This window comes from Pinus tabuliformis, chromosome 1_1 (genome assembly GCF_031772625.1).
Source record: "Pinus tabuliformis cultivar Carrire ecotype Pingquan chromosome 1_1, CPIR1, whole genome shotgun sequence".
NCBI classification, from domain to species: Eukaryota; Viridiplantae; Streptophyta; class Pinopsida; order Pinales; family Pinaceae; genus Pinus; species Pinus tabuliformis.
The window spans coordinates 576,368,795-576,385,927 of record NC_142297.1 but is presented as its reverse complement, the minus strand read 5'-3'; the positions used below and the strand labels follow the sequence as shown (position 1 = coordinate 576,385,927).

Sequence of the window (17,133 nt, the reverse complement as noted above, 5' to 3'; positions counted from 1 at the left end):
ATCTAGTTGGTGCTAGCAAACCGATATGAGGGAGTAGGTGCTTCATGCTAGTGGGTTCTAATGAAATTATGCAAGGGAGTGGGTGCTTCCTGCTGGTGGGTGCCAACGAAACTTTGTAAGGGAGCAGGTGCTTCTTACTAGTGGGTGCCAACACAAATTTGCAAGGAAATAGGTGCTTCCCACTCGTCAAAGCCAGTGAACATATATAAAAAAAGATTTAACTAGAAAAGAAGAAGAATGGTGGTTTCCCCCTTTATGGATTTTTTATGTGTTTCTCATGTGATTTATCTTATAGTTTTTTATTTATTTATGTCATGCATAATATTGTTGATAATTTAATGATTATTGTTTCTAAAAAATGTTAAAATTTATTCGGTAATCAAAATAGCTCTACAATGATCCACTCCCTCCCATGATAAACAATATTTCTACAACGTCGATTATATATATAATTATAATTTTAAGATATCAATTACAAAATAATTTTAAAATATATTAAAATATATATGGTAGAGAAATATCTTTTATAAAGTAATAACTTATATATAATTAAAACATGAAAATCTATATAAAAATAACTTTAAAAATTAATTGTAAAATAATTTTAAAATATATAATGGAAATTGGGTTTTCTTTATTTGAATATATACCTTTAAAAACAAGTAAAATGTCCATAAAGGTATAGGAAATATTATTTATATAATAACTCTTTTAAACATCTACGGGTTAATGTTTACACTTTGATTTAATTTTGTTTTTGAAATCACTCATGATATGGGTTTTTTTTTAATTTATTTAACTGAATAGAAAGAAAAAGCGTTACATTAAATATATATCAATATATGAGGAAACAAAATAAATATAGATTGAATTTTAAGTTTTATTTAAAATTAAAAAATAAAATTCACTTACAATATTAAAATATATATAAAAATTAAATTAAAGTTAATTAAATTTTATTTTTGAAATTACTAATGTTATGGAATCATTTAATATAAGAATAACTTATTTTTAGTAATTATTTTAATTTAATTTTATAGTAAATAAAAAAATCGAATTAAGTATATATCAATATATGAAAACAATGATTGAAATTTTAGTTATCTTTTAAAATTAAAAGATAAAATTCACTAGAAATGTTGAAGTTCATATAAAAAAATAATAATAATAATTTATTTTGTTTTTAAAGTCACTAATATTATAGAATTATTTAATATAATTACGTAAGATTAACTTATTTATTAGTCATTATTTTTATTTAATTAAACATGAAGAAAAAATACAACATCAAATATATATCAATAACAATGTTATCTAAAACAATAATATAAAATGGAATTTTTTTATTTATATTCATATATATATATATTCTTCATCTCAAAAGGAATGTCTTCATGTGGTTATTCAACAATGTTTTCTTGAATACATCATATTACTCGTTTCCAATTTTCTCAATTACAAAACCTATCTTACAAATAATGGAATAATAGCGAGCATTCCAATTATTGTCCGTAACAAAAATATATTTCCCAATTTCCATAGTAATTTCATACTATTGGATTTTCTATTCCTTTTGAACTATCTTATTAATAACCAAATAAGATTTTTCAAATGTTATAATAATTTCATACCATTGTTTTTCCACGAAATACCCTTGCTTTCATGCCAAAATTTTATCTCTAATTGCATTGGAAGTTTGGCATCGTTCTTTCCTTTCTCAAGTAGCTTAAAATTTAAATAGCAATTAAAACAAATTTCACAAAGAACAGCCAATTTTAAACAATATAGCTTGTAAAATCCCATAGTCAACACCACACTAGCCTTTATTAAGCATTATCGTTAAAAAAATCACAATGGCAACATCAAGTGTCTGTAAAATACAATTACACTGGCCTTTATTAATGGTTATCGTTAAAAAAAAAAATCATAATGGAAACATCAAGTGTCTATAAAAATAAAATTAGTTAGTGTAAGGATCTATTTATAAGATTGGAAAATGTATTGTATCAAAATGTAGAGAAATTTTGTTTTTTCTCAATTCACATGACAAAAAGAAATGCCTTTAGATGATAGTACAACTTCATATAAATTAAATGGTTTGTAAATTTTGATAGGAATCTATCCATAATAAGCATCAAGCGATTTACTTCATCATACATATGAAGTTGCTAAAATAAAAAGTCATGGGAATTAGTTAAATTAAAACTTTATTTAAAATTATTATTATTGTATTTAGAGGAATCAAGAATGGGATGGTTTCATCCATCACACACTGATTCCAAATGCTACCATTATAACCTCTAGGTACATATGTATGCCCACGGGGTCAATTACAACCACTACCATTATAACCTCTAGGTACATGTATATGCCCCTTCCACAAGGAGAGTCAAAACAAGGGGATTTGAACCTCAAACCTCCTTGCGCATAACATTTCATTTTCACAGTCATCACTAATTGAGCTACCCTAGGGCTTATTATTATTATTATTATTATTATTATTATTATTATTATTATTATTATTATTATTATATATATATATATATATATATATATATATATATATATATATATATATATATATATATACATTTTAAGAAAACATGGAACAAGATTCTTAACCATAGATATTCACATCCTCTTTATCATGGATATTTTTAATCTGTAAATAGGATTTGTTACAATACCATGGGACAATATCATGAGTTATCAATACGACGTTTCCAAAAAACCATAACTCATTTCATATGGCACTTGTTAATTTGACATTTTTTAATGAGTGAAATTAATTAAAAGGGGAAAAAATAACATAACTATTATGGAAATACATCTCAACATTTAATTTCCCTATACTATTAATAGTATTTTATGGAGATTAAATCCCTCTCACCCACTTATAATTATTGATAATTAAGTTAAAATTCTAGAAGCTCTATTCTAAAATAGACATGCCTATTGGCATAATTACAAATGAGCCTAATAAAACCTTGTAACATGTGTTTAAACAACCCCTACTAGCCCATTAGCCTCGGAAAACCTTGAAACTCCATTTCTAGCCCTAATTCATATAATTTACACAATTTGAAAGAAAACCAAAAGGGAATATACGAAATATTATCATAAATTTCATGGTAAAGAGAATCAAATAAATGATTGGATACCTGCAAAGTCACAACAACTTCACTAAAAGGAGAGTGTTTAAGTGGATATAGATTAGTTCTTTTAGGGATTGATATAGTTCCACTTAGGGAAGATGAATATTCCTATCATTTTATCAATGCCTTTACTTACATATCTAATTTCAAAAATGATAGTCAAGCTTAAAATTTCTCATCTTCTTAATCTTTTCTAAGGGGTGACAATATTACTTGTGGAGGTCTTGGCATGTGAATCAAACTATGGTTGGAAACATGGTTACTGTCACAAGAGGTTATCTTGGTGAGGAATAGCCCTCTATGTTAAACCAAATTTCCATATAAATTACACATATTTAATTCATTCTAGTTCCATTTAGTGACTCAATTCCTTCATATCCATACAAGGGTTCACAATGGTAGGGAACTATACTTCTTTATACATAATATGAGAAATTGAAAAAAAAAACAAGGTCCATGGGATTTATGCATTTTTAATGTCCTACAAAATAGATCACAAGAGTAAGGATTTACTTATTTACTTCTAAATGAAAAAAATCATATGAAGCAATATGCTAATTATAGAAAGGCAAAGCATATGAAACAATATGATAATTACAAAGGAAACCTATTTAGTGTTACCTATCTACATACATGGTAGAGGTTTCTTTTTTAGCAAAGGAATCCTAAAATCCCATGCAATGCTAGGTGTTTTCCCCTAAATAAAGCCCCAAAGGCTTACTAGTACACAAGAAAATAAATATCATTACAAAACAATAACATAAAAATTTAAAAAAGAAAAAAAGAAAAAGGAAAAAAAAAGAGAGTTTGAGAAATAAGAAATCTCTTTATATAATGTAAATGAAATATAATCCCTCTTAGAGACACTACCAACACATACACATATTCTTTTCCTATTTCTCAATACATATATGAAGTTATATTGAAATATTTTTTAAAACATTAGATATTTACATCTTCCTTAAATGCTAAACTATGAGATTTTTTTTTCTTATTTTTTCTTACTTTATTTCTCAAGTTAATCTAAAATTATGTTACTTAATATATACATTTAAATATTTTATTTCTCACTTAAAGTAGAAATAAAATATCTACCACATACAATATAGACAATAAATTGTTAATATTTTATAATACTTTTAATTAAAATTAACCTCCCTTATCACTAAACCATTGCTCCTCCCACCATTAAAATATGATGGCTCCTTATCATCATTGAATTTAGTTTATATAAAAAAATCATATTAAAATTGAAATTACCCATTCCAATGTGTTGACACCATACAGTCACCGAAATTTTATATATAGATAAAACTAAAATTAAAAAACAAACCATTTAGTTTTTTGCCTAATATTTAATATATGGATCCATTTCAAATAAAAACGTAACCATTCAAAATTTCATGACTCTATATCATCAGCGAATTTTAATTAAAGAGATCACAGATCGTCTGGTGGAAGGAGGAGGTCGATTGGAACGTTCGTTTTGTGGAGGGAGGAGAAGGTCGATTGCAAATGTTTGACGAGAAGGGTGTCTCATGACTTACATTGATGAGATGCTAGCTATGGGAAAGGGAGTGACCAACCACCTAAAGTGGTTCTCACAAGCCTATCTACAAGCGACTGTGGACCAAAATTTCCATTGTTGTTCTAACGGCTCCAGGATTTAAGCCATTTTTCAGGCTTAGAGCCCTAGTCACGACCCATAATTAACCCATCTCTTCAAAAAAATAAAGTAACATGGAAATGACATTACTAAAGAAAATACTTGTTAAATACCTTAACTGGACCCCTACTAGCCATGATAGGCATTTCGTCAAACATATTGCAAATTTGTAATCTACAGGCGTAATTCACAGTTCCGAGCATAGGGGTCTCATTCCTAGCTAACGAGCACTAAGAACCATTGATGCCTCAATGCATCAACTACCATTCCATCCATTAGGTCATGGATACATTGATAATTCAATTATAAGTAAAAACATGATGAGATCCACACATGGTTGTTGTCATAAAACACATAAATAACCAACATAATAATAGTAGAAATATTCGTAAAAGTACAGTCATATAGACCATCTATAATCTATCAAAATTCTCATAGATATATATGGAAATAACCTTTCATTAATGGTGAAAAATTCAAACCTAGGATGGAACTTCCACATTCCACCCGACCGTAGAATTGTTGAGCCAAATATCTCTTTAGTCATTCACCCTTGTGCCATATTCCAAGCATGAATGTGGGATATCATAAAATACATCAATCAAAACTCATCTAAGGCTTCCAAAGGCCACCCACCTCAACCCATCAAACAGTGATTCCACCTCACGGTCGAACATCACTAAAGCATCAACAAATCTGTCTCTCTCCCAGCCATCCAGAGCATTTGTCCAACCAAGACTCCAGGACTAATAACTCAACCCATAGCTTTTACTGAGCTCCAGAGCATTTGTCCAACCAAGGATCTAGGACTAGTAACTCAACCCATCAAGGTCTCCAGAGAATTTGTCTAACGAAGGCTCGAGGACTAGTAACTCAACCCAAGATGATACAAGGCTCCAGAGAGTTTTTCTAGCGAAGGCTCCAGGACTAGTAACTCAACCCAAGCTAAGAAGCATGAGAACCAACAAAAAACACACCAAGGAAATAAACCCACAATCACCATGGTTATCCATGAAATGGCAAGGATAGGAAATCCATTGTCAATCTCAGAAATCCTCTTTACCAATGACAAATCACAACCAACAAACCACATGCATATGCCATGCATGCCAAAACTAGTGAAGGATGTTGGGACAGGGTCTCCTGGGGTCAATTTTGAAAATAATTTTGTTATTTTTTTAAAGTCTTTGCGCTTTTAGGAGTGGAGCACGAAGGTCGTTAGAAGTCAAAGGGGCTTTAGGAAGGTCAAAGCCCCTTACTTTGTTAAAAATCAAGTTATTTTATGCCCCGTCCATGGTTCACGAACCATGGTATTGTAATGGAGAAAGCTATAAAAAGGAGCCATAGAGAGTCATAGGGGATATCTATCAATTGAATATTAATGTATGGGCAAGTAATCTAAGTTAGAAGATTTTGTTTTCTCTATTGAGGCGAAAGGGAAGGTTCCTGCAGCTGTGTGCACGAAGACCTTGTTAAGTCCGCAATTGAGTGCGTGGGCCCCTGCAACTGTGTTTGTAAGGAAGAAAGACTCTATAATATAAGCTCATAATATAATAAACACTATTTTGGAGAAATATTTCTGCATCTGTGTGTTTATGCTTACTTCTAAATTTACTGTGCATACGCTCTATTTACTACATTTATAATAAGGAATACTTAATGGATGCATGAAAGTGGTATATCTAGTCAATTAAATGATGCTATGAATGTTTAGAACACTTGGCGAAGAGTTTAGATATGTTTTCTATAAGTTACTATAATTTTTGTGTTTCAAGGGTTAGGGTTCACGAAGGTTGGAATAAAGCCCTAGAAGTAACAAAAACACATCACACAAACCTCTGGATTTAGAAACCTGGTTTTTTCATCCCACAATACTACCTCGGGTGAGACTTCAGCCTATGCTATGCAGGTTGTTTCTGGTTGTTGCCGAAAGGGATGGCATTGTAGGGTTTTGTTGGTTGGTGCAACTAACCTTGAACTTCAGTCTAAACCCCCTCAAGCCAACAATTGGTTCCGTTGTCGGGACTGGGATTTGTCTGAGGAATGTGTGATGTTGAATAAATGGTTCCCGACTAATAAGGAGATCGAGAAGTGGATGGTTCAGAAGCTATGTCAACTTGCGGCCCAGGAAAACAGGAATCTGCACCTGTCAAAGGAAGAGTGGTTAAATATATACATGTATACAAATTAACATGAAATTTTCTTCTTCTCTTTTTTGTGTGAATTATACGAATGGTTGTCTAAACTGGCGAAAAGTAAGGGTATGTGGAAATTGGATAACCCTATTTTGTGGACTCCAGAGTTGGTGTGGTGTCTGGAAGCTTCAGAAAACAAAATCATGAGGGTTGTCTATTATTGGAACGATATCATTTTGGGAATATTCATTACTGAGTTTGTGATCATACATCTGTCAGTTATAGCCAACAAAAATGCCAACACAATATTTCCAACAATCAACCCCTTCGGCATTGATGACAACCACGATTATTAGCTAAGGTGAAAACTTATTTATCTCCTCCATTAGCATCAATGAGAAATAATTAATGTCCATGAAAAATCTCCCCTTGAGATCATGCATCTGAAGTGAAATCCTAGAAACAAGGAAGTAGTCATACCCCCCTTAAGTTGATGTTGAAACTAGTTGAGATCCTAATGCATATAGTAATCCAATCCACTAGAATATTACAACCATGAGAACTAAGTTGGAGAATTTATGGAAGAGAAGAAGAAGGGATCATCCCCAATATTAGCCTACGATACTCATATGCTTTTTGGGGAAGAGGTTTAGTAAAAATATTTTCAATTTTCTCATGTCTAGGAACATACTACATCTTCCCCTTTTGATCCAAGACTTTCTCTCTGAAAAAATGATATTTAATGGGAATGTTCTTTGTATTGGACTGCATTAGAGGATTCTTGGAAATATTAATGGGACTGGTATTATCAAAGAAGATAGAGATAGGTTGAGTGCAGTCTACCTAAATCTCATGTAGAATTTGAGTCATCCATAGGAATTGTGTACAACCTACAACTACAATGTGTTTGAGTTTAATAGTAGATAAATAAATAGAGCCATGTTTCTTACTAAGCTAAGAAGCTTAGCATTTTCCTAGAAAGAAGGCTCCACAACTGGTACTTTTTATGTCATCAATGCCACCACATGTCACAAAACAGGAAAGGAGTGTTTGATTTTCCAATTCCTAAAAATTCCCCCCCAACATGAACTGAGGGTGTTTCGAACTCAAGACGTTTGACTTTAATACCAAATGTATAAATATTGTTTATACCGAGAGAGGGTTGAATCAATATAAATATATTTTGAATACCAAATAAATTTTAACACCACCTTTTAGGAACAATACTTATTAAATCATAACCAATACCATTCATGACATCAATAGATCAAGAACCATAATAAAAATCAAATAAGAAGCACGTAAGAGACATAGATTTTTAAGGTGGAAACCAATAAAGGAAGAAAACCAACATTTTTCTTCTTCTCTACTTAAATATTTATTTACATATGTTCACTCAAACCGACTAGTAGGAAGCATCCAATCCCTTGAAATGTTTTGATGGCACCAACCAATATAAATCACCTACTCCCTTACAAAGTTTTGTTGGCACCCACTACCAGGAAGCACCCAATCCCTTCCACAGTTTCATCAGAACCACCAGTAGGAAGAAACCACTCCCTCGGATTAGCTTTTTGGCATCAATGAGTTTGAGGCGATTATCCCCAAAGTCAACGTGGACCTCAATTTTGAACCCATTTTCAACCTAGATCAACTCCTTCTAAGAAAACATTGAAATAACATAAAAGAATCGTTCAACAAATTTCTTCTTTGATAAAAGACACAATAGTAACTTCGTACTCTCACTCTTTCAACACAAAAACCTTCATCAATAATGATTATACCAATACTTGTCCTCTTGTAATTGGCATGCACACATGCCTACAACATAAAATCTAAAAAACGTAATCCTCGACATATCTTGCAATATAGTCCCTAGAAAAAACTATATAGTTTCAAAACTAACTCTTACTGACAGAACATTATCCATACCATTTCTTAGCAGTAGTCAAAGAACATTGATCTTAGTTGCACTCACAAATAATAATAACATGGGAACATATAATCAGAGAATGGCAACAGGCTATGTTCAACAAATTAGCAATTGAACCTCACACCATAATTTTGTTCTGAGCACCAAGTTCATTAACAAGATTTGAATACAAATACTATCAATCAATTCTAACTCTCTACTAGATAAATAGCTAAACAATGACCTCAAATACAACAACAAACGCTCTCATAGACAACCCCTGACATCATACGAACAAGAGTACTCCTAACATGTTTCAATAACAACGAATCCCATAAACAACCCATAAATCATATAAACAACAATACCTTTGACATGCTCCAATAGTAGTCAACATCATAGATAACCAGACAAGAGTAGCCGTGACAACCAACATAAATAATTATTTCTTCCACAACATACTCTATCATATCACTGGTTAAGGTTAAATTTTGACCTTGTATAAGTGCCACAATAGCTTCGTCTTTAACCCTATTTCATGAACTGTAAATAAGAAAAAAACATTTTAATAATTACCAGGCCTACAACAAGGATAAAAAATCTTCGGCCTTTTGGCCTTACTAATCAACTTCTACAAACACATCAATGTTATCACCAAGTCTAGATGAGCACCATAGCAACACCAATATGCACAAGCCTCTACTCCTAACTGGTTACATTCTCAAAAACTACATATAAACCAGATCAACAAGTCCACTCCTTATTATGAGCACTAAATCACATGATGTGTCACACCATCGAATAAACACAGAAAATGCAATGCCATAATTATCAAACATGCAATCAACGACCTTATATTATGTGATCATATCAACGCACTAAAATGACAGAGAATACTAAAACGAAATCATATTCAGCACACCAAAGTAGATAACCAAACCCTCATTGACACACGAGAACAAGATACATTATTATGTGATCATTAAAACAATGTAAACTTATATAAACTAAACCATATCACCCCAGAAATTGATCCAAAATAGGGAGAATACACCACGACGCTTGATTAATACAAACTAAGGGCCTTTATGCCCGAATTTCTATAAACTATATCACAGATACACACACTTCATATCACATGTTGCATGCTTACATATCAATAGAATTTTCTTCTGCATGTTAACACCTGAGTGCTCCATTTACTGATCATAATACAATCATAACATATAAAACATTCTCACTCTTATCACATCATAATAATACAATCATAACATATCAAACATTCACGCTCTTATCACATCATAATAGATCAGTTCATTACTATGGTATCACCATCAACATGCCACTCTAGATTTACGAGTCATATACCTATGCCAAGGCAAAAGAAAAATACCACAAAATCGAAACATATATTGATCTTCGTAGCCATTTCGTTGACATGCAGAGCAACAATAAAGTTATTCCAATCACGTTAATCGACTTGGGTGCCACCCTTAATATTATGATGTCGAAAACCATGAAAGCCTAATGACTCTCTCGTCTTAATGAAACCCCATTGTGTAAATTCCTAAAGGGTTCTCTTGGATCTTAACGTGTTCACCCTTACTCGGTATTCACAATACAATCAAGTAAATGATCCTCTAGCCTCGTCTCTTGTCATGGAAGTACATATGATTGTGGAAAATGTATGTCTCTCGAACTCTATAACTAACGTTCATCACAATGCATTGTCTCTTCAAACATATTAATATTTTTGATCCTTTGTTGAAGCACACTAATACGATATTGGTCATTATAAATTAAACGAACATAGTAATATGCTATTTGTGAGTGCTAGGTAAATATTAACATTTTTAGAGAGAAAAGATTAAATGGTAACGAAAAAGTGTATCATGCCAACTTAATGATTAATCTATTATGCTTATATCAAATTTCTTATATAACAATGCGATATTGGTCATTATTAGTCCCTGCCATCTGGCATTTGGCAGGGACTATAGTAATCGTTCGGGTGCGATATAGCATTAGTTTGTAGTCGCTGGCGAGGGTTATTCGGTCATTAGTCCAAAGTTTGGAAATGTATTGTGCGGTGATGTGGGCACATAGCCAAAGTTCTATTCCGCCCTGAACCTTTGCCATCTTATTTGGCCTCTTCCCGAGGCGGAAGAGGCCCGAGCATAGCCTAAATTGCTATTTAGGCCTAGTTCATTCTGCCTGACCGTCAGCGGTCTGATGTTAATGCTAACATTAGTTCGTCAATTCGTATGTCAATTCGTATTATCTGCAAACAGGCATATGCTAAGGTTTGATACGGTTTGATCTGAACAGGTGTTGTGCAGGTGATCTTAACAGGTGTTGTGCAGGTGTCCGTGCATGGCGGGAGGTGTCATGAACCACCGCCTACCCGCTCACCAGAGTCGGATCCCCAATATCAACACCTCTCTGCGCAAAACCCCCACTAGTTTCAGTCGTTGAAGCCGTTGAAGAACCAGTGGATTAACCAGATGCAAAGCCGATGCGCCCCTCCCCCGACTGGCATTATTCCCTTCCTAGCATTAATTCAACCGTGTGTTTGTTGATGAATTGTTCCGAACTGTTAAGCCAATCTGAGTAGCGCCTCGGCCGCCTCGTACACCGCTTCCAGAAGCGCCAAAGTGAACTCTGCAACTTGAGCAGATAAATTCCATGGTGCCTGAAAATTCGTGGTGACATAAAAGTAATGTTCTTAGACTAGTTACCTGGTGCCATTATTTAGATTGCGTGCAGACAGAGTCGGTTTCTTCAATTGCTGTTCCTGGAGTATCACTTATACCCTTGTGGCTTCCTGCAATCTCCGTTACTGTATTCAGCGTTTGTTTAATCTCTACTTCTGAAATTTTCCTCTTTTTTCCATTGTATTCAATCACAATCTCACATTCCTCCGGCTTGCAGCTTTGTAATCTTATAATAAGCGAGAGTCTCGTACAAATCCCTTGCCCCGTTGGGAGGCTTATCCCCGCAAAAGATTCCAACACGCTTGACTTCCCAGAGGACTGATCCCCAATAACAACAATAGTAGGGAGCCGGATACCCTCTTTCACTACTCCAAGATTGCGTAGTGTGTCGACAGCATCGAGCAGTGGCCTAATGCGCTCATTGTAACTCTGGCTCAAGTTTAGTTCGTCGTGGCTCGTCATCTGCAAGTTGCGTTTCCCTTCAAGAAGGCTGCATCGCAGCCTCCCTTGTTAAGTAAACGAACATAGTAATATGCTATTTGTGAGTGTTAGGTAAACGAAAATGTGTATCATGGCAAGTTAATGATTAATTTATTATGCGTATATCAAATTTCTTATATAACAATGAAGGTATATTTAAAAACTAGATGCGAAGAGAGTAAATTAATGATATTTAATATTTAATCCCAACTATTTATATGCATGAAAGAAGAGTTCACCAAACCTAACATGTGACACCTATTTACTTATGAAAAAAAATTATTCTTTAATAAACCTAACATCCATTTGACACCTATTTTATTATGCAGAAGAAATATATTAGAGATACCTATATAATGGGCATCGTTTGGTTACGGTATATTCGTCGGCTAATCTATATAATGGGCATCGTTCGTTGCAAAGTGTTTGCTGACAAACGCAAATGTGGCTTTTTCTTCTCTCGGGGCAAGGAAATTGAAATAAGTGCTTTTACTTTTCAACGAAGACCGCTGGTATTAATATTATAATGGCATCGTTTGAAGAATCTTTTGATCCTGCTGTTCACAAATCAAATCCGAAAGGAAATAAATGCTTTAACATGATTATTAAAAATAGTATTAATATTATTTTAAAACATATTTTATTGTTAATTTTCTATTATATTAGAATTTTATTTTAAATGATTAAAGCTAGCATTCCCAAATCCATTAATTATATCTATATATATATATATATATATATTAATTGTATATATATAAGAGAATTATGTAATTCTTTTTATCCGGAGTTGAGAGATATCATATAAAAATATATTATTGATATTACATAATATGTAATTTATTGTATATTTAATTGACATGTAATATTAAAAACAAAAAAATATTTATTATTAATTATAAATAAAATATTTCGACATTTATATTAATTAATATAATTCTAGATAGCTTTATATATAGAGAAAAAAAATATATATTTTTTAAATATATATTTCCACTTTTATTATATGTCATTGATGTGTAGCTTATTTCATTCTCAATATAGAGTTAATGTATGGCATTTAAAAAAAAAAAAGGTTTAAGGTGGGTTATAAATCAAACATTTCAATTAACATGTTGAGTAAAACATTTTAATATCAAATGAGAAATAGAAATTCATAGAAAATTGAGAGATGAGTAGAGAGTGAGATTCTACACAAAAGAAATCACACTCTTCGATATCTTTATTGATCACAATATTTACAAATATATAGAACATAAATCATTGACTCGATGTTGGCTTATTGGGGCCTGACCCAGGTTTAGAAATGTTTAGCCAAACAAATCCTGCCATACCGGCCCTTCCGACAACAGTTTGTGGAGTGCGGACTGAAGTCTCACCCGACGTAGTATGGTATGGTGCTAGAACTAAGTTTCCGCACCCTAGGGATGTCTTGATGAGGTCTGGAGGGGTTGCGATCTAATCTGCGCGCTTGCGCTGCTCTACGCAGCTGTCTGGATTTCATGTAGCTCTGTGAAGAGGCCCTTTCTAGATTCCTTACCCTTAGTATGTTATTATTATAGATTTGACTTAATTCAATGGTCTTAAGTAAACATTCAGTATTTATAACCAGTGCACACAAACATAAACCTTAAAGAGATGCATAAAACCATAACAGAAGAACACACACACAGATCTACGATCATGTGCACAACATTTCAGAAACACTTATTTATTATTAATTTTTTGTCCCAGCACAATCCAATTATACCCTGCGGACTCAGCTACAGGGGTCCGCGCACACAATTGCGGACTCTACCAGGCCTCTGCGCACATAGCTGCAAAGCCTACTCTAACTACTACCAACCACGACGCAAACTTACAGACTCATAGTGATTATCTCCTTCAAAAACCCATAATACTAAAGATCCGAACAAAAGCTACCTTCTACGCTTAGAGCCTTGCTCTATTTATACATTCCCATGGTCCACGAACCATGGGTAGGCCTTTGACTTGACTCATTACAATTCACGCTCCGCGCACTTCACAAAACCTTTACAATGCCATTACGCAAAATTGTGGGCTTTAAGCCCAAAAAACATTACACGGGGGATCCGTTGCCCAACAAGCCCCCAACACAATCATCGTGACTTGTCTCGAGTCACTCAGTTGATGCAGTGATCTTTGCTCAGAGTGTAGGTTTTAACTCCATATAGAAATTACCTGCATACAAATTCTAAAACACAAAAAATAAATAATATGAGAGCATAACACATAAAACACATATACACAGAGATTTTCCCCTAGATCCCAAAACCAGGACTACCAGCTTAATTTTTGATTATGTTCCTTTTAATGTTATAATACATATTTATACATGTCGAAGCATCCAATACCATGGACCGAAAACCATCGCGTCCAATACCATGGAACGAAAACCATCGCGTCCAAAAACATGTGTGAAAATCATGCACAAAACCATAGGTGGGTCTGCCCAACCTAACATAGGGTCCAAAACCAAAATTTTCTGGGGCGCTACCTTGGACCCCATAAAGTGGGGTTACAGTTACACCTCAAACCTCCTGTGCCCCCTCCCCCCCGGGCTGCATAATCAGTGCAACGAAAGGAGGCTCTGGCCCCCTCTAACCCCTCGGTTAACTACGTGGGCTAGTCGTGGAAAGAATATAACACAACCCAACATTCTCCCACTTGTTGTTTCCTTTCCACAGGGGGCCACAAGAGAGCTCAGTAATTTTTTCATTCTTGAAACGCCCATTGTCTCTCTACACCAAGAGAACTCAGAGCTCACAGATTTTGTCAATGCATCTACAATATTCTTCAAAGTGTCCACCTTTACCAGCAACACCTTTTTGTCTTATGTCATATCCCTCACAAAGTGATACTGAACATCAATGTGCTTTGTCTTTGAATGATATGTGGAGTTCTTTGCCAAGAAAATTGCACTTTGGCTGTCACAATCTATCCTTATAGCTCTGTGTCCTAACCCCATACTTGAACACAATCTTTGCAGCCAAACTGTTTCCTTGCTTGCATCAGTGGCTGCCATGTATTCTGCCCCTGTAGTTGATAGTGCCACTATAGATTGTTTCTTACTCATCCAACTGATTGCACCTCCAAATAGGTTAAACACATACCCACTTGTAGATCTTCTCTGATCCAGATCTCCAACCTAGTCTGCATCAACATAGCCATGAATATCCAACATTTTGTCCAATCCTGATCTTCCTTGGTAGCACAAACCATAATCACTAGTGCCACACAAATACCTGAAAACCCGCTTCACTGTTGTCCATTACTCCTTCCCTGGTTTGACATAAACTTGGTCAATACTCCCACTGCATGTGCAATGTCTGGTCTAGTGCAGACCATTACATACATCAGGCTACCGACTACACTTGCATATAGAACACGGGACATGTCCTCTTCCTCTCCTTGTGTCTTGGGACACTGTTTAGCAGACAACCTCACACTTATAGGAATAGGAACCTTCACCGGTTTACTATCCTGCATATTAAACCTCTGCAGTATTGTCTCGACATACTTCCTCTAGTTTAACCAGAGCTTCCTATTTGCCCGATCTCTTTTAATTTCCATGCCCAAAACATAGTTTGCAACACCCAAATCTTTCATGTCGAATTTGAAGGACAATTGGGCCTTCAAATTCTGGATAATTTCTTTGTCATTTCCAACCAGCAACATATCATCCACATACAAGACCAGATAAATAACACTGTCACCAATTAATTTAAAATACACACAGTGATCTGCTTTGCTTCTTGTGAAGCCAAATCCTCGTATAAATGTATCAAATTTCTGATATTGCATCCTTAGTGACTATTTTAACCCATACAAAGACTTCTTTAACTTGCATACCAGTTATATCTTACCCTTCACTGCAAAGCCTTCAGGTTGCTTCATGTATATTTCCTCTTCCAGATCCCCATGAAGAAATGTTGTCTTCACATCCATTTGTTCTACCTCAAAATCAAAAGCAGCAGCAACAGATAAAAGTAATCTAATAGAAGTTACCTTGGCAGCAGGAGAAAAAATATCACCAAAATGAATTCCCGGCACCTGGGAATAACCTTTTGCTACTAATTGAGCTTTGTATTTCTCCACCTTTCCTTCTGTGTTTGTCTTCTTCTTGAACACCCATTTGTTTCCAATGGGTTTCCTTCCAGCTGGCAACTGCACCAGATCCCAAGCCTCATTTTTGTGCAAAGATGCCATTTCATCAACCATGGCCTCTTTCCACAGTTTGCCATCCTCTGAATCTACTACTTCCTTCACAGTTCTGGGATCATAATCAGTAACAGATAAAGAAAAATTTGAACAGAAAGCAGATGGAATATACCTTTCTTGCTGCCTTCTTTATTGAACTGATCTTCTCACACCCAAAGTTTGTGGCTCTTCATCTTCTAATTCCTCCTCTGTTATAGAGTCTGATTCTTCCTCATTAAGCTCAATCTCTATCTTCTCAGGTTCCTTTGGTTGGACTTCATGTTTAATAACATCTTTTACCTCTCTGAAGACCACATCTCGGCTGTACACAACCTTCCGTGTGACTGGGTTCCAAATCTTATAACCCTTTAAACCATCCTTATACCCAATAAATATGCACTTTTTAGATTTACTATCAAAATTGGTTCGTTTCTCCTTTGGAACATGTACATATGCATCACATCCAATACCCTCACATGTGAAAGAGAGGGTTTCTTACCAGTCCATACCTCTTGTGGAGTCTTATCCTCCAACAATGATGAAGGTTACCACTTGACCAAGTAGCATGTAGTATCCACCACCTCTGCCCAGAATTCCTGTCCTAACTCGGCACCACTGAGCATGCTTCTTTCCATTTCCATCAACGTCTTATTCATTCATTTCGCAACTCCATTTTGATGAGGTGTATATGGAGTAGTCTTCTGTCGTGCTATACCACACTTCTTACCGAATTCTTCAATTTCCTTGTTGCAAAACTCTCCACCATTATCTGTCCTTAGCACCTTTATCTTCTTCTCTGTCTAATTTTCCACGAGAGTCTTAAATTCTTTAAACCTGTCAAAGGCTTCAGATT

General features: G+C 34.4%; 1 protein-coding gene across 1 annotated transcript; it reads right to left on the bottom strand.

Moving 5' to 3' along the window:
* Window positions 1-11,464: 11,464 nt before the first annotated feature.
* LOC149214540 (putative dynamin-related protein 4A) lies at window positions 11,465-12,044 on the bottom strand. Its single transcript, XM_089389423.1, has 2 exons — window positions 11,637-12,044; window positions 11,465-11,560 (listed from the first exon to the last, which is right to left on the bottom strand). Exons 1-2 carry the CDS (start codon window positions 12,042-12,044, stop codon window positions 11,465-11,467), a joined length of 504 nt encoding a protein of 167 aa, XP_089245549.1.
* Window positions 12,045-17,133: the final 5,089 nt, after the last annotated feature.